A 19,554-nucleotide genomic window follows, 5' to 3' on the forward strand; every position below is an offset into this window, starting at 1 on the left:
GGAAAGTGGTTTTCTTTCTTTTTTACTGAAACCCACAGTAAAAAATGCATCAAACCCAGCACTGACACACGGACACATAGAGAAGTAAGTAATGCACTCTGCTACTGTCTTTTCTCCTCTCCTCTTTCATTTAGTTTTTTAAAATGCTAATCCCATCCATTCTGGTGATTCATCACCTACAGATCAAAAAATATCCATTGCTTGTTAAAATGCAGATTCCCACAGCCTGCCAATTACAACCCCTCACCTAGGATTTTGAAGTGTTGGCCCAGATATTTACAGGTTTTCTTTAAGAGATCCCCAACTGATTCTTGTGCACACCAGGCTTATAAAGCTCCAGTCTGGTCTATCAGATGGAATTCTACACAGAAGTAAAATTAAAATTAAACCAAGTTGTCTTCTGCAAAACATTTGTATATTTTCTAAGGTGGCTTTCATTTTGGCTTGAATTCAACTTATGCATGATTTAGGACTTTTTTTTTTCCTTTTCTTCTTATGTCACTTTGAATTTCCAGCATCATGACAGAATTTTGTGTGTTTTTTATTTTAAAGAAGAAAGTGCAGGTCAAGCATTTTTCCATTTGTAATCTGTGTGATCACTACAACGTATACTGAAAAGGACATGAAGTTATTCAAAAGGAATACTTGGACCTTATTTGTTTTGTTGCTGTTAGAATTATACTAAATATCTTCAGTTCTGCCATGTAACTTGTGATTAAGTATTCCTTCCTCTGACAATTTCTTCTGGATGTGTTCCAACATCTTGAATTGGACTCGATGCCTTTCTGAGCTTTACCTCTGGATATAATGCTGTTAGAAGCTAAATTCTATTTGGTGTACAATAAGTGTCATTTTATTCAACTAACAAACACAGTTAATTGGCAGTGATGGTCACTGTAATTATATATAATGTGGTAAATCTTTTACCGGGCTTAAGATAACATACTCTATGCTCCAGAGTTTTGACACTTCATTTCTCTAACCCTTGACTTTCAAGAATCTCACTCTTGCCTGCAATCTTGTGGCTGCCGCCTCACAGTTCAGCATTCATTTCCTTTGTCTGCTCTGGTACAACAGAGCTGAAATTGGACAGTCCTCAGAGACCTCGAGTTCTGACATCTCCTTCCTTCCTTTACTTCGATTAGACTTGCACAGGGATGATAATGATGACTTGAAGAAAGGAGGAATTTCTTGGAGTTAGCAGGAATTCTGGAGGGAACCCGAGCCAGCCTTGTCTGCAAGACAGATGAACTGGCCTCCTCCCTACCCTTTCACCCCAGGCTGTTTTCCATTCCGGAATGATCAGAAAGCCGGCCAAGACCTGTCCCAGGCTGTGTAGACTTGAGCTGGGACGGAGGGGGCGGGGGCGGTGTGCACAGGGTGCACTGCTGTTCCAATTAGCACTCTCATTTTCCCCTGGCTTCTGGCCAGAGGGCTTCATCTCCCAGCACACTGCAAACACCAGAGTGACCGGTCAAGTGGGTTACCATGGACTTATCACAGCCTACCCTAAGGTGATGGTCAGTTATGTTTGAGGGTCGTTTTCAAGCAAGACGGAATCAGAAGTTGGAATGGAGGTTGGAACCAAATGAGCATTTTTATCCGGACTGGGAACTGCTTATCAAAATAGTTTTAGTTATCAAGCAAGCACAAAGTGCCTGGAAATGACGTTCCCGGTGAGGGGAAATGGTCCAGCTGTGCTTTTTTTGGCTTTCTCTCATCTGTGGAACAGGAAAAATATTAATCAATGGAAAAAATGCTCCCTTTCTGTTAATTTAACACATGAGTTTGTGATAGTGTGGGAAATAGTACTATCTAATGTGTTTACATCACCATTCTCTTACATGGATGGCAAAGAACTTTTGATTTGACTTAAGCCACACGTTTTGCACCTACAGTGATGTTTTATTTTCTCATTGGCTGAAAAAAATACGATAGAGAAAGTTCCAGGGTTCCCTGTGATCTTACAGTCATTGTGTTAGAATGGCTGAGGGAAGAGGCCCAGTGACCCTCTAACTCACACTGGGCAACACCTTTTTTCCCCATCAACAGGGAAGCAATTCGCAATTCAGGGCTTCCTCCTGAAACAAATTAGTGACACTTCTCCAAGAAGATAAAGAATAGCTCAAACAAGAGTGCCATGACTGGGGTTCGCAGCTTTCTCTGCCTCCTGTTTGAACTTTTAGTGAAGGATGACTTGCACACAACTGAACTAGCACACTGCGAGGGTCCAGCACAATGCATTTTCACTAAGCAAGCCTACCCGGGTAACCAACCATCTCCGTGCCTCTTTTGTTCCAGGTGATGAGGCTTCGCAAACTGGCTCAGCAGATTGCAAACTGCAAACAGTGCATCGAGCGGTCGGCATCACTCATCTCCCAAGCAGAACACTCTCTGAAGGAGAATGATCACGCGCGTTTCCTACAGACCGCTAAGAATATCACTGAGAGGTGAGTGCAGGGGCTGCTGGGAAATTCTCAGCGCCTGGGCTCCCGTGTCTGGGCCGTGATTGGTTGGCCTTGCCCTGCCTTGCTTTTGTTTGCATTTTCAAGGCTGGGTACCAGAGAGAATAGAGGCTTTGAGTTGCTTTGTTCCAGCTCAAAATGCTTCCCTTTGACCTGTCAAAGCCTTTTCAGTATCAGCCGGGAGTTCAAGGCCTTTGAAACAAGAGTCTGCCAGTTAGAAAGAATAAAATCTGCCTCCTTTTACTGGGGAAGAAAGCTTATGATGGCACAAAACTGCATTTACTGAGACTCTCAAACCTGATCTTATCATATACTTAATAATGAAGAATCAAAATGAAGACCAAAACATAAAAGGGAATCTTTTCTTCCATCTCAAGGCTTATCTAGTTTTAAAAACCACCCAGGTGTTGTTCTCTGTGAGTCCTGTTTTTATTTGGTTGAGAAGCTTTGCCTCTCCTCAAAGGTCAAGACCAACTCATGTGGCAGAGAGAGGACCCGACTGTCAACTTCATACCTCCTTCTTTGAAAATCTTCTTTATTCTATGGTGGGGGACATAAACATTACATGATTTGAAGGGACAGCTCAGCAGTGAAACTGACAGGGGTCACTGCGCCTTCAGTGCACATACTTGATAGGCATAAAATTACTCGCCTTCACTGATGCAAACACCTATAGCAATTCTTAGGGAGCCCAAGAAAAGCACCTCCCGCCACCTAAATGCATGACATCTCCAGCCAATGCCACTGACATTGACTTTTCATTCAGTGGAATTTTCAGAGTCAACTCACCTTTATCCAAAGCAATAATTGAAGCCTATCCCTGGAAGACCCCAGACAGCTCCTTCTTTCTGACCTTTATCCAGAAGCAGGGCTCTGCAAACTCTGCTTATAAAGGACCAGAGAGTAACTATGTTCGGCTATGAAGGTTATCTAGTCCCCATGACAACTACTCAACTCAGCCATGATAGGTCTCCAGCAGCCTAGTACAGACGCAAATGAACGAGCAACAGTGTGTTCCAATAAGACCACTGGCAAAAACAGGTGGCAGGTCAGATCTGGCCCTTGACCAGGGCTTCCCAGGTGGCGCTTAGTGGTAAAGAACCCACCCACCAATGCAGGAAACATGGGTTTGATCACTGGGTTGGGAAGATCCCTTGGAGAAGGGCATGGTAACCCAATCCAGTATTCTTGCCTAGAAAATCCCATGGACAGAAGAGCCTGGTAAACTATATTCCATGGGGTTGCAGAGAGTTAGACACAACTGAAGTGACTTAGCACACACACTGGACTTTGCCAGCCCTTGGCCTAGGGCAAAAAAATACTTACCATCTTCTGACCTGAATTTCTTCAGGGAAAGAGAAAGAAAACTACAGCTTATTGAGGGCTTGCTTATATTGCACACTGTGCTGATTCTCAAAATATCACACAGAGGTCAGCAGTGGTATTTCCGCTTCCAGTATCCCTTCAATAGAAGGAGGGTATAGTCTCTTTATGGCTCTAGTCTAGTATCCAGCCAGTTTCTTTGTGTTCTTTCTTCTTTTTGAGATTTCCTCTGCGACTGGTTAGATACTTATCTCTGCCAATGAACATGGATAGCAGCTGGTTATCATCCCTTTTATATCCTTAAAATGATCTCCTCCCTCCTCCAAAGGCAGCCAGCTTCTTTCCTCAGGACTCGTCAGTTCCAAGTGTTTAATTGTCTCCATTGCTCTCATCTGGACTGCTTCCAGGTGCCTGAAACATTCATGTTAAAGTTAAAAAACTGCAAACAGCACTAATACTCCAGTGCACCCAGGACACTCAAGTAGACAGCATTTACACTTACATCATGGTTTCCAACTGGGATCTACTAGTACTTTTCTCCAGCTATAAATTGTGCAATGTCCAGATGAAATGGCTAGTATGAGTTGAATTTCTCAGCACTTCTTAAAAGTCTGAGCCAGTCTAACATGGATAAATTCTCACCTAGCAGGAGAGAGAACATGTCCCTGTAACAGTTAAGATAGAATGTTCTGGAAGAAGATCTGCATTTGAAGTCTAACACAAGAGCATGGATGCCCACATGGCATCTCCCTTTGACCCAGCAGGTCATACCTGGACCCATTCAACTCTACCTCTCATAGGCTCATCTCGTCAAGAATAGAATCGTGACCCATTGCTCTTTCCACAAATGAATTTTACCATATATAGGGTTCACCAGAAAGTTCCTGTGGCTTATTCCATAACAACTTATGGAAACACCTGAATGAACTTATTGATCAATCCAATACTCTATTCTCAAGCCTCACTAATACATAATTTTTGGTGTGATTGTATGTGCACCTTGCTAACATGATGTTAAATAAGCAGAACTCTTCACTAAATCCATAAGAAACTTGGCATAGTACTTATGAAAAGTTTAAACTTCCATCAAGTTTGAATGCGTATTACCTGTAAAAATTTGCTAGGAGCCCTTGTCGCTCTGTTTCTTCATCCCATCTCTGTCTGTCTCTCTTTGTCAATCCTCTTGGTCAATTCTTGAGCCCTTTGCCTTTTCCAGCAACCAGAATGTGGTAAAAGGGCGATGACCTTGAACTTGTAATTTGGAAACCTGGGTTCAAATCCTAGCACTGTCACCTTTTAACTGTGATTCTTTGGGTTTGTCCAAGAGCTATTTTTGACTCAGAAAACCGGGCTCCTAATAGCTACCTCTATCTACAGTTGTGATAACATTGCTGGCCACTCCTATAAACATGTCTTTGGTGTTGTAGATACTCCACAATGTTCCTTGGATTTGTGTTTTCATATTACTTAACATTCTTCTCTAAAACGTGACTTCATAGCTCTGTTCCTGTCTGTCTGCCTTGGCACCTGTGTACTTGTAAACCATCTTTACTCTTCTAGTCAAGGGTAGAATGACCACAGGAAACTTAATACTGCAGGCCTTCCTCAGGTTAGAATTGGATGCAATTTTTCTGCATCCTTACATCACTTAAAGTACATATGTTTGCCTACAAGCTGAATCAGACTGCAGAAAGATTTTTCAATTCAGAAACATGAAAAAAAAACCCAATAGGGGAGAGAGCCTTGAGTTTTATATTGTAAGAGATGCATATGCTTTAGAATCAAGCCCTTGGCTCTCTGCTAATTGCTCAGGAGTAGTGCCGACTCACTGAAAAAGGCCCTGATGCTGGGAAAGATTGAGGGCAGGAGGAGAAGGGGGTGGCAGAAGATGAAATGGTTGGATGGTATCATCAACTCAATAGACATAAGTTTGAGCAAACTCTGGGAGTTTGCTCTGAGGGACAGGGAACCTTGGAGTGCTGCAGCCCATGAGGTTACAAAGAGTCGGGCATGACTAAGCAACTGAACAACAGTAGTGACAGCTGGCATTTGGGGCTGCTCCCTGATACTTACAGTTTCCTCATGTGCTCCCAGTGGGCAAGACCCCCAGTCATCTTGTTTTCACCATGAAGGCCCCATGACACAGCAAGCTGCCTGATCTGAATGAATGCCTGAAGACATCTATAAAACAGGGTGATTATTCATTCCTACCTAATACAGTTCCTGTAGGGATAAAATGAAATAATTTAACAAAGATATTAACTGAGATCCTGTCTCAAGGTAAATGCACAACAAATGCTAATTTCCCTCCTTCCCACTCACTAAATGGATCCAAATGGATTGTATAATGGACTATATTCTCAAGCCTTGCTAATATATCATTCTTGGAGTGGTTTTTTGTATACTTTTCTAAAATTATGTTAAATAAGCAAAATTCTTTACTCAATCTAAGCCTAAGAAAGTTGGTGTACTATTTATGAGACATCTAAAATTAAAATCGCATTTAGCAGCAAATTATCTGTATCAAGGGGCTTCCCTGGTGGCTCAGCAGTAAAGAATATGCCTGCAAGGCAGGAGATGCAGGAGCCAAGGGTTCGATCCCTGGGTCGGGAAGATCCCCTTGAGAAGGGAATGACAACCCACTCCATTATTCTTGCCTGGAGAATCCCATGGACAGAGGAGCCAGGCTGACTTCCATCCCTAGGAGGGACTTAGATTCTATCAGATGAAGTCTTTGTCCCACACTACAGTGGGGCAATTCAAGGATCCAAAAGACTTCCCCAGAATACAAAACCGAGAATGCCAGTCATCCACTGGAAAAATGTCATTTCATCATAAGAATCAGAGTGCATCTGATGAGTGATTTTTGAAATGTGTTCTACTGGGTGTTAATTGGTCTGAAAACAACAAGGCTCCAGAGTCAAATGCATTTGGTAAATCCTGAGTTGATGAAAGTAAGCCACATTTTGTTACTATGAGACCTCACCAGGTTTTCCCATGGTGATGTGCATCATAGCCCACCGACCTGTGAGGGACCCATTTCAATTCCATTGTCAGGGGTCAGGCATGTGGGCAATATTAAGGGAGCAGGGTAGAGAGCCTTCCCCATTGACTGTTTGGCGGAAATGTTGTAAGCACTGTAGCTCTAGACATGTATTCCTTCCACAACACTGGCCCCAAGTGGCTCCTAGCAACTGAGTGTCATGGAGATTAGGGGCATCAAAGTCAAAATACAAAGAGGAGGTAGGGACTTCCTTGATGGCCCAGTCGCTAAGACTCTGTGTTCTCAATGCAGGGGGCCCAGGTTCAATCCCTGGTCAGGGAACAAGATCCCACATGCTGCAGCTAAGACTTGGTGCAGCCAAATGAATTAATTTTAAAAAAATAGGAAGAGGAAGTAATGTGCATCCCACCCTATGAGGCATCAAGGTAGGATGCAATACCCTTATTTCCTCCAGCATGGTAAGGGCTTGACACACACATACCTATAAGCATGTGCACACATATTCCCATACAGAGAGAGAGAGAGAGAGAGAGAGAGACATGACTAAAAGCACAGAACTGAGAAAGTAGTATAGTCTGAGGGCCCTGGTGGATTTGGGCAATTTATCTGAAAGGCCAAAAGATGGGCAACAAGGATTTGGGGAATAAAAACATGGCCTAAAATGTTGAATTTGGCAGATCTCCACTCCCCTGTCACTCCAGATAAGAACTTGAAATTGTAGCCAAAGATAAATATCTTTCCTTCCATCAAAAAAATAATGTGTAGGTGTTAAAAGCTGCAGTCATCTCCCAAGAGTCTTTTTGTCAGTCTTTGCCCCCAAGGCTTAGGAACTTTCATTCTTTTTGTTCCCACTCTATCAAATCCCCACCATCAAGATGGCATGCATTGGGCTTCCCTGGTGGCTCAGTGGTAAAGAATCTGCCTGCCAATGAAGGAGACACAAGTTCGATCCCTGGTCTGGAAATAGCCCACAGGCCATGGGGCAACTAAACCTGTGCTCCACAACTACTCAGCCTGTGCCTAGAGCCTGGGAACCACAACTATTGAAGCCTGCACGCCCTATAGCCCATGCTCTGCTATACAGCCCATGCTCCCCAACAAGAGAAGCCACTGCAGTGAGAAGCCTGTGCACTGCAACAGAGAATATCCCCTGCTCGCCACAGCTAGAGAAAAGCCCACATAGAAACAAAGACCCAGCACAGCCAAAAAATAAATAGAATTATTTTTTAAAAAGGATGGCAGGCATTGTCAACAATGTCCCTGACTAAAGCATGGTTTAGTTGATTATTTCTGGACAACAGAACCAGGAGAAACTTGGCAATGAAATCTATTTTGGATGAACGTGAACAGAAGCTGGTGCCATAGGACAGGGGAAGTACCAGCTCGAGATTATCTGTTCAGAGCATTTGAGATCCTCTAACTTGGTGTGCACAAGGTCTGTGCCACATGGGAAGAGCAGAGAAGCACAACAGAAAGTTCAGTGCTTGCTTCATAATAGCTTGGCACACTTCTCCCTGTTGGACATCATAAAATAGAAATAACTGGGGTTTCACTTTGAAATTTTTATTTGGGGAGTTCAAATGGCACTGCAGCATTTCTTTGTACTTTTCTGCATGGATGCAAATATTTGGGGCTCTTCAGTAAATGACATAATTGGAGGGCTTACTCAATATGCATTGAATAGTTGTTGACTAATCCTAAGATCTGAGTTTGAAGGAGTTTTATGATAATAGGTCATAAGGAAAGCATTTCTTAAGTTCAGTTTGACCATGTGTGAAAATTGCCTAGCAACCATTCCTTTATCCATGAGTCTGAATTAGCTCTTGTCATAATAATTAGTCTAGTTCTCTTTGGTACAATAATTAGCTAATAAAATCACACAACTCTGCTATCTACTGTTTCTTGGTGAAAAGCTAGAGTGGTGAATTTAGATTCTCCATCTTCATTCAAACACTTGAAACTTTTCTTTCCAGGGTTTAGGCCTCTTCAAACTTTCATCTGTGGACCTCAGTACCATTCCAGTTATGACACTGTTGATTGTCCTCTCTACTTCCCTCCCTCTGTAGCATTGAATATGTGCCAGAAGTACAATTATAGAAACTTTATTTCTAAGGATTTCAAGCATTTCACAGGACTTTTTCTTAATCAAGGTAAATTTTGCATAACATAAAATTAACCATTTTAAAGTGAACAGTTTATTAGCATTCAGTACATTCACAACAGTGTACAATTGCTGCCTCTATCAAATTCCAAATGATTTTCCTCACCCCAAAAGAAAACCCCACACCCATTATGTAATCACTCCCTACTGTCCCCTTGCCCCCAACCCCTGGCAACCGCCAGTTTACTTTCTATCTCAACAGAGTTGCCTGCTATGGACATTTCATGTAACTGCATCATACAAGATGTGGCCTTTTGTCTCTGGCTTCTTTCACTTAGCATAATACTTTCAAGGCTCGTCCACGTCATAGCATCTAACAGTATCTCATTCCCTTTTATGACTAAATAATATTCCATTGTATAGACATGCCCACAGATGTAATTTTTATAACCAAGATATATTTCTTTATAAAATCCAAAACTTTAAGAGCCATTAAGAGATGTAAGAAGAGATCTACCTCATAGAGTAACCTGGCTGAAATTTTTCTAGGCTAAATGGAAGAGTACAGACCTAGAATTCTCTTCCTGGCTGCTGCCAGCTAGCTTTATGGCCTTGTATACATGAGCGTAAGTGCCCTTAATTAGAAAATAAGTAACTAGGTAAAGGTTGTTTCTTTGCTCAAAATTTCCTAGCATGCTACACATAATAGGCCCTTGGTGGTGTTTGTTTAATGTCCTGAAATACCAGAATCAACAAGATTATGAGTCTAGCATAGTTTGATGCACTCAGAAGTGGTTTACATCATCCCATAATTTTCTTGTTCTTAGAAGGATCACTTGTATTCTTTAATGAGTCAAAATGGTCTGCTATTGATAACTTTTCCAATCAATGTGACAGTCCATTGCAGGAGATTGATACATACCAATAGCTTGCTTTATAGAGTATACATGAGAAGTCTAACTAGCAACCCTAATGAAGAAGACAAACGGTGGATCCATCAGTGAAATGTGTGAGAAAGCTCATACATATTTTCTACGGCATCTGCTGGGAATATGGTACAAGAAAATGAGGACAGGGAGAATGAAAACGAGCCAGACCAAAACTCCTTTTTTAATGTTTATTTTAGAGGGAGGCTAGTCATTGATTAAACTAATCCAATATCTGGGAACATTCTTTTTTAATCTTCACTTTGCCTTTTATGCAGCTTGAAATTTGGGAGGCTCCTCTTTGAAGTAGAGCAGGGCCGGGTCTGAAAGGAACAAACAGTTTCCCAGACAGATGTGTGAAGAAATGCCTGGGGCCGTGTGCTTCTTGCTTGGGTTAGATGTGCGGGGGCCAGGCAGTTACATACACAGCAATGTGAAATATGAATATTCTTTCGCCTCCATGGGGAATTTTTTTCCGATAGTAAAAAGGAAGGGAGGAAGCCATTCTGCTGTTTTCCCACGTCCTCTGCCTTCTCTTGAAGCTTGTGCTCATTTGCATGTGTTGCTGCTTGTGCCATTCCGAGATTCTTTTTAAGGCTCATGTATAAAAATGGCACTGGTTTTTGTGGTTTTTTTTGACATTTAAAAAAAATTATTTTTAATTGAAGTACAGCAGATTTACAATGTTGTATTTATTTCTGTTGTACAGCAAAGTGACTCAGTTACATATGTATATATTTTTTCATATTCTCTTCCATTATGGTTTATGTTTATATTTTTTCATATTCTCTTCCATTATGGTTTATCACACAGTATTGAATATTCTACAATTCTCTGTGCTATACAGTAGGACCCTGTCATTTATCCATCCTATATATGAGCTTACATCAATAACACTATTTTTAAATGATATTTCTTTTCCTTTTATTTTTTCATTCCTATGCAATGATGGTAAAAGCCGACTTGACATTTCTAAAAAATTGTTTTGTTTCAATTACAGAGTCTCCATGGCAACAGCATCATCCCAGGTCCTCATTCCTGAAATCAACCTCAATGACACATTTGACACCTTCGCCTTAGATTTTTCCCGAGAGAAGAAATTGCTAGAATGTCTGGATTACCTTACAGGTATTGTCTTTGGTGTCTTCTTTAATACCAGGTACATTCAATGATGCAAAACTTTGCCACTAGATGAGTTTCCTAAAACCAGAGGTGTGGACTTCTGGTGAGGAATGAAGTCTAATATTCCTGTAAAAAATATTTGATATTCCTTTTTTTTTTCTAAGCAAAATAATACAGCCCAAGATTCATTGGGGACAGAGGCAAAAAGACAATCTAGGTCACTAAAAGCACACTTACCACCATTTTTTCTCAGAGTATGGGTACCACACATGATACTTCTGTCAGCCAGTACAGGGTTAGCGTGGCTGTTTTCCATTTCATGTCCACAAGGCAGATGACTCTCACAGTACCTTGGCCAAGAAAAATGTGGCAGCTAACTCTGATGGGGTATCTACCCTGCTCCACCTCTTGGTGTTTAACCTTCACAACATCGAATTGAGGTCAGGAGGTATTATAATCCTCATTTTGCAAACAGTAGAGGTCATGCATCTTGCTGGAGGTCAGATGAGCTAGGGAGAGGCAGAATTGGGATATACCTCAGGTCTGTACACACTCCAAAGACCTCCGCCTCTTTCTACTAAAAGACTGGATTTCATCTTGGCAAAGGTCACCATAGCAAATGTCCCCCAGATCACAGTAGGATTCCTGGTGCCATGTTTCAGTTCTGTGGTTTCTGGCAGGCTTTTTCTTGGGGGTCAAGCTTAAAAAACAAAATCAGCCATAATACAAGAAAACCTTAGGCTACTCCTAGCCCTAACCATGCTCCCAAATTTTTCTTTGTTGTCAACCCCTGGGCTTCCCAGGTAGCTCAGTGTAAAGATACCACCTGCCAATGCAGGAGACTCGGTTCAATCCCTGGGTTGGGGTGGTCCCCTGGAGAAGGAAATGGCAACCCGCTCCAGTATTTTTGCCTAGAGAATCCATGGACAGAGGAGCCTGGTGGGCTATAATCCATGGGATCACAAAAGAGTTGGACATGACTGAGCAATTATACAACTAAAGCAAGAACAGACATGATAGAATGTGGACTGAGTAGACAACTTTATCTGTGTTGTCCAAGGCTGCAGATGCCTGTGACTTCAGAGAAGCTCTGTGTACACAGTGAAGCCAGGTGTGCACTGAACTTAGGATCTACCACCTTCAAGAGACCACATCCTTAACTGAGCACATCAGTGTCTCCACTCTCATCGTGTATGTGTGTGTGAGAGCGAGAGAGAGTGTGCGTGCACATACATGCAGCTGGGAAAAGGGAAGCAGGAGAGAGGGAGCATTGGGTAATGGGTATTTTTCTAGTCTATGGTTAGAAAGCAGACTTGTATATTAAAGGGTGCTGTACCCAGAAGACCAATTTTTTCCTTACCTGGACCCAAGGTGTTATTTTTTAGCCTTTGTGCATCTGCAAGGGAGGCAAGTCACTCCAGAAACATCTTATCGTAGGGAATTCTTTCAAACCATATAATTCCTAGGAAGAAGGGAAGAAATTGACTCAGAAAGCATGTCCAGTAAGGAATCAAACTTGATTTTAGCCACTCATGGATATAACTCTGAGATTTATCTAAACTAACACTATTCCATAGAATTTTCTAAGATGGTATGAACAGTCTCTATCCACACTGTCCAGTCAAGTACCTGCTAGCCACATAGGGTTATTGAAAATTTGACATGTGCTGAGTTTTTACGTGTAGTTTGCTTTAATTAAAATTTAATTGCAATGTCAAGAGCCACATGGAGCTCATGACTACTAAACTGGACCATTCAGGTCAGTCTTTCTGGCACTGAAATGCTTTATATTATAGCATGCTATTAAATAAAAGTCTCCTTTATTCTTGTATCATGTGGGAATGGGTGTGTTTGCAACAAGAGAAAATCCAGTGAGCAGTGACTGAACCCCTCAGAGAGGATTCCTATCACAGAAAACAGGACACCAGAGGTGTGCCACTTATGGCTGGACAGCAGTTCTGTGATGACTTCAGACACCAGGCTCTCTTTTTCTGCTTTGCTATCCTCATCTTGCCACATGATTCCATAACGACTCCACCTCCAAGCATTATGCCCAAGTTACAGACAAAAAGAAAGGGACAAGAGGGGAAATGATAACCAAAAGCTCTGTCTACCAGGTTTGTCTTTATTTAGGAAAACCAAAACCTTGTTCAGCAGACAGACCAATCCAGGGCTTCCCTGGTGGTCCAGGGGTTAAGGATCGCCTGCCAACGCAGAGGACATGGGTTCAATCCCTGCTTCTGTAGGATCCCACATGCCACATGGCAAAGAAGTCCATGTGCCTCAACTACAGAAGCCCATGAGCCCTAGCACCTGTGCTCCACAACAAGAAAAGCTACTGCAATGAGAAGCCTGTGCTCCGCAAATAGAGAATAGCCCCTGCTCACTGCAACTAGAGAAAGCCCCTGTGCGGAAATGAAGACCCAGTAGAGCCAAAAATAATAAGTAAATCTTTTTTTAAAAAAGTGAAAAAGACACATCCAGGAAATTTCCACTTCTGTCTTATGGGCCAGATCCATGTTGCAAGGTCATGCCCAAGGGCAAAGACAACTGCAAAATGTTTGGCTGGGCATGTGGCCATTTCTGCACAAAATCAGTGCCTTATTGATAAGAGTGTGTCCTCCCCCTTTCCCAATAGTTGTTTAATAGCATTTCAGGAAACGTATGCCCATTCTCATCTGTGTGTGAATGCCAAGGTACTGACTGCAGGGGAAATTGTGACCTTAGTTTGCACTGACTTGTAATGTGTACACCATATATCATCCCAATGACTGTTTATGCCAAACGAGAGACCATATGGGGTACCTGTTATTATGCCTTCTTAGCTGTCAACCTCCAATACAAATTTGGACCATTTCTAGACATAACATCAATCCTGGCCATAACACACAATGCTTGGCTGATATTGCCAAGTCCAAATAGTTTATCAGACATTTGTAAGCAGGAAATGAAGTGTTTGTGAAGTATTAGCCCACCATTGCTTGTGTCCTGTTTATGATAGAAGCAAGAAAATAACATTCATGGGACCAGTTGCGTGAATATTGAAATTGGCAGCCCGCTGCTGTTCTCATTTACAGTAAATTGGATATTGACTTTTTAGGACAAAGCTATTGGCTTTATAATCAAAACAGGGTTAGCCTGCCTGACTATGAAAACAAGATTTTTTTTGCCCCTGACATGCCTCTAAATGATATGTCAAGTGAATAAGCCAAAGAGGTGACATTTCCTCTCTGATTACAGCTACAGCCATGTGTCTCCCAGCTACCTGCCTATTTCCAACACTTTTCTTTATATGTAATCATATATAGCAGTGCAGAAAAAAACAAATCTCTCTACAGTAGTTGACAGAGAAATAATTCCAGGAACTATTTAGATGATGGGAGAATAAATATTTCTCCACTGATCCATGCAGGGTGATCCCACACTAACAGGGACCACACATACAGTAAAAAGCATGTTTTATGATGCAGCTGGGCCTCCCCTGTAGAAGGTCATCTCTTCATCCAAGTCACAGCACATGACATCTTGCACGTGGATACTTTGGGAGACAGATATATCAAGTCATATCGCAGAAAGAATGCTTTAAATGGGCTCTGTAGAGTCCTTTGATTTTACTGAACAACTTTTTTTTCAAGTTATCTTTTTTAAAAATTGTATTTTTTTTCAAGTACAATTGATTCACAATGTTGCATTAGTTTTAGGTGTACTGCAAAGTGATCCAGTTATACATATACATATATCCACTCTTTTTAAAATTCTTTTCCATTATGGTTTATCACAGGATATTGAGTATATTTCCCTGTGCTCTACAGTAGGACCTTGCTGTTTATCTACTCTAAAAGTAATAGTTTACATCTGCTAATCCCAAACTCCCACTCCATCCCTCTCCCACCCCTTGGCAACCACAAGTCTGTTCTCTATGTCTGTGAACCTGTTTGTTTCATAGATTGTTTCATTTATGTTATATTTTAGATTCCACATATAAATGATATCATGGTATTTTTTTCCATATGGCACTTAGTATGATAATCTCTTAAATCCATGGCACATGGCATTATTTCATTCTTTTTAATGGCTGTGTAGTATTTCTTACTGCACACCTTAATGCAGTGACTGCTGCATGTAAGTGCTCTACAGTGTTCGTGGAATTCAATAACCAATAGACTAAGCTGGGTTACCTGACTTTATGTTGCAGACATAAAAGTCAGTTGGCTTCATATAATATTTGTCCTGCATGTATCTTCAGGTGGCAAAGTGAAGACTACTAAAACAATCAAAATTTTAAATTTTACCATTTTCATAAACTTTGCTCCCTCCTCAGGTTTCTTTAGGAGTCATCCATCCTAACCAGAGTTTCAAGCAGTAAAGAATTCTCTTAACAGTGTAAGCAAACATGTCTCCTCATCTGTCGGATGCAGATTATTTCTCCTTTTGAATTTAGGTTCTGGTGTACAGTAGAATGAAAATAAAGGCCTAGATCGATTCTTTAAACCAGGGCTCAGCAAACTTTGACTATAAAGGGCCAGATAGTAAATATTTTAGGCTCTGCAGGACATATGGTCACAACTATTCAACTCTGCTATTGCACAAAGGCAGCCAGAGACAATACGTAAAGGAATGAGCCTGGCCGTGTTCCAATAAAACTTTTTTTTTTTTTTTTTTTTTTTTTTTAATTTTTTTTATTAGTTGGAGGCTAATTACTTCACAACATTTCAGTGGGTTTTGTCATACATTGATATGAATCAGCCATAGATTTACACTTATTCCCCATCCCGATCCCCCCTCCCACCTCCCTCTCCACCTGATTTCTCTGGGTCTTCCCAGTGCACCAGGCCCGAACACTTGTCTCATGCATCCAGCCTGGGCTGGTGATCTGTTTCACCCTAGATAATATACATGTTTCGATGCTGTTCTCTCGAAACATCCCACCCTCACCTTCTCCCACAGAGTCAAAGTCTGTTCTGTACATCTGTGTCTCTTTTTCTGTTTTGCATATAGGGTTATCGTTACCATCTTTCTAATTCCATATATATGTGTTAGTATGCTGTAATGTTCTTTATCTTTCTGGCTTACTTCACTCTGTATAAGGGGCTCCAGTTTCATCCATCTCATTAGGACTGATTCAAATGAATTCTTTTTAATGGCTGAGTAATATTCCATGGTGTATATGTACCACAGCTTCCTTATCCATTCATCTGCTGATGGGCATCTAGGTTGCTTCCATGTCCTGGCTATTATAAACAGTGCTGCGATGAACATTGGGGTGCACGTGTCTCTTTCAGATCTGGTTTCCTCAGTGTGTATGCCCAGAAGTGGGATTGCTGGGTCATATGGCAGTTCTATTTCCAGTTTTTTTAAGGAATCTCCACACTGTTTTCCATAGCGGCTGTACTAGTTTGCATTCCCACCAACAGTGTAAGAGGGTTCCCTTTTCTCCACACCCTCTCCAGCATTTATTGCTTGTAGACTTTTGGATAGCAGCCATCCTGACTGGCGTGTAATGGTACCTCATTGTGGTTTTGATTTGCATTTCTCTAATAATGAGTGATGTTGAGCATCTTTTCATGTGTTTGTTAGCCATCTGTATGTCTTCTTTGGAGAAATGTCTGTTTAGTTCTTTGGCCCATTTTTTGATTGGGTCATTTATTTTTCTGGAATTGAGCTGCAGGAGTTGCTTGTATATTTTTGAGATTAATCCTTTGTCTGTTGCTTCATTTGCTATTATTTTCTCCCAATCTGAGGGCTGTCTTTTCACCTTACTTATAGTTTCCTTTGTAGTGCAAAAGCTTTTAAGTTTCATTAGGTCCCATTTGTTTATTTTTGCTTTTATTTCCCATATTCTGGGATGTGGGTCATAGAGGATCCTGCTGTGATTTATGTCGCAGAGTGTTTTGCCTATGTTCTCCTCTAGGAGTTTTATAGTTTCTGGTCTTACATTTTAGATCTTTAATCCATTTTGAGTTTATTTTTGTGTATGGTGTTAGAAAGTGTTCTAGTTTCATTCTTTTACAAGTGGTTGACCAGTTTTCCCAGCACCACTTGTTAAAGAGGTTGTCTTTTTTCCATTGTATATCCTTGCCTCCTTTGTCAAAGATAAGGTGTCCATAGGTTCGTGGATTTATCTCTGGGCTTTCTATTCTGTTCCATTGATCTATATTTCTGTCTTTGTGCCAGTACCATACTGTCTTGATGACTGTGGCTTTGTAGTAGAGTCTGAAGTCAGGCAGGTTGATTCCTCCAGTTCCATTCTTCTTTCTCAAGATTACTTTGGCTATTCGAGGTTTTTTGTATTTCCATACAAATTGTGAAATTATTTGTTCTAGTTCTGTGAAAAATACCGTTGGTAGCTTGATAGGGATTGCATTGAATCTATAGATTGCTTTGGGTAGAATAGCCATTTTGACAATATTGATTCTTCCAATCCATGAACACGGTATGTTTCTCCATCTGTTTGTGTCCTCTTTGATTTCTTTCATCAGTGTTTTATAGTTTTCTATGTATAGGTCTTTTGTTTCTTTAGGTAGATATACTCCTAAGTATTTTATTCTTTTTGTTGCAATGGTGAATGGTATTGTTTCTTTAATTTCTCTTTCTGTTTTTTCATTGTTAGTATAAAGGAATGCAAGGGATTTCTGTGTGTTAATTTTATATCCTGCAACTTTACTATATTCATTGATTAGCTCTAGTTAGTTCTAGTAATTTTCTGGTAGAGTCTTTAGGGTTTTCTACGTAGAGGAATGTCATCTGGCAAAACTAGTGAGAGTTTCACTTCTTCTTTCCTATTCTGGATTTTCCTTTTATCTTTTCTTGCTCTTGATTGCTGTGGCCAAAACTTCCAACACTATGTTGAATAGTAGTGGTGAGAGTGGGCACCCTTGTCTTGTTCCTGATTTCAGGGGAAATGCTTTCAATTTTTCACCATTGAGGGTGACGCTTGCTGTGGGTTTGTCATATATAGCTTTTATTATGTTGAGGTATGTTCCTTCTATTCCTGCTTTTTGGAGAGTTTTAATCATAAATGAGTGTTGAATTTTGTCAAAGGCTTTCTCTGCATCTACTGAGATAATCATATGGTTTTTATCTTTCAATTTGTTAATGTGGTGTATTACATTGATTGATTTGCGGATATTGAAGAATCCTTGCATTCCTGGGATAAAGCCCACTTGGTCGTGGTGTATGATTTTTTTAATATGTTGTTGGATTCTGTTTGCTAGAATTTTGTTAAGGATTTTTGCATCTATGTTCATCAGTGATATTGGCCTGTAGTTTTCTTTTTTTGTGGCATCTTTGTCAGGTTTTGGAATTAGGGTGATGGTGGCCTCATAGAATGAGTTTGGAAGTTTACCTTCTTCTGCAATTTTTTGGAAGAGTTTGAGTAAGGTAGGTGTTAGCTCTTCTCTAAATTTTTTGGTAGATATCAGTGTGAAGCCATCTGGTCCTGGGCTTTTGTTTGCTGCGAAATTTTTGATATACCAGTTTCGATTCCTTGGCTTGTGATGGGTCTGTTAAGATCTTCTATTTCTTCCTGGTTCAGTTTGGAAAGTTATCCTTTTCTAAGAATTTGTCCATTTCTTCCAAGTTATCCATTTTATTGGCATAGAGCTGCTGGTAGTAGTCTCTTATGATCCTTTGTATTTCAGTGTTGTCTGTTGTGATCTCTCCATTTTCATTTCTAATTTTGTTAATTTGGTTCTTCTCCCTTTGTTTCTTAATGAGTCTTGCTAATGGTTTGTCAATTTTGTTTATTTTTTTCAAAAAACCAGCTTTTAGCTTTGTTGATTTTTGCTATGGTCTCTTTAGTTTCTTTTGCATTTATTTCTGCCCTAATTTTTAAGATTTCTTTCCTTATACTAACCCTGGGGTTCTTCTTTTCTTCCTTCTCTAGTTGCTTTTAGGTGTAGAGTTAGGTTATTTATTTGGTTTTTTTCTTGTTTTCTTGATGTAAGCCTGTAATGCTATGAACCTTCCCCTTAGCACTGCTTTTACAGTGTCCCATAGGTTTTGGGTTGTTGTGTTTTCATTTTCATTCATTTCTATACATATTTTGATTTCTTTTTTGATTTCTTCTATGATTTGTTGGTTATTCAGAAGTGTGTTATTTAGCCTCCATGTGTTTGAATTTTTAACAATTTTTTCCTGTAATTGAGATCTAATTTTACTGCACTGTGGTCAGAAAAGATGACTGGAATGATTTCAATTTTTTTGAATTTTCCAAGACCAGATTTATGGCCCAGGATGTGATCTATTCTGGAGAAGGTTCCGTGTGCACTTGAGCAAAAGGTGAAGTTTTGCATTGTTTTGGGGTTGAAATGTCCTATAGATATCAATTAGGTCTAGCTGGTTCCATTGTGTCATTTAAGGTTGTGTTTCCTTGTTAATTTCTGTTTTAGTTGATCTAATCCATAGTTGTAGGTGGGGTATTAAAGTCTCCCACCTATTTTTGTGTTACTTATTAATTTTCCTTTTCATACTCGTTAGTGTTGCGTAAATATTGCGGTGCTCCCTATGTTGGGTGGCATACTATATTGTATAATTGTTATATCTTCTCTTTTGGATTGAGCCTTTGATCATTATATATGTCCTTCTTTGTCTCTCACATCCTTTATTTGAAAG

At 40.4% G+C, this 19,554-nt stretch overlaps 1 protein-coding gene across 7 annotated transcripts in view; it reads left to right on the top strand.

The window, feature by feature from the left end:
- Positions 1 to 19,554, top strand: part of MID1 (midline 1) — a 401,161-nt gene that overhangs the window by 356,630 nt on the left and 24,977 nt on the right. For all 7 annotated transcript variants that reach the window (XM_043458384.1, XM_043458383.1, XM_043458381.1 and 4 more), the window contains 2 exons: positions 2,302 to 2,450; positions 10,820 to 10,947. In XM_043458384.1, coding sequence (XP_043314319.1) covers positions 2,302 to 2,450; positions 10,820 to 10,947 — 277 coding nt within the window. The remainder of the gene's footprint in view (positions 1 to 2,301; positions 2,451 to 10,819; positions 10,948 to 19,554) is intronic.

This window comes from Cervus canadensis, chromosome X, assembly GCF_019320065.1.
Source record: "Cervus canadensis isolate Bull #8, Minnesota chromosome X, ASM1932006v1, whole genome shotgun sequence".
In the NCBI taxonomy this organism is placed as follows: Eukaryota; Metazoa; Chordata; class Mammalia; order Artiodactyla; family Cervidae; genus Cervus; species Cervus canadensis.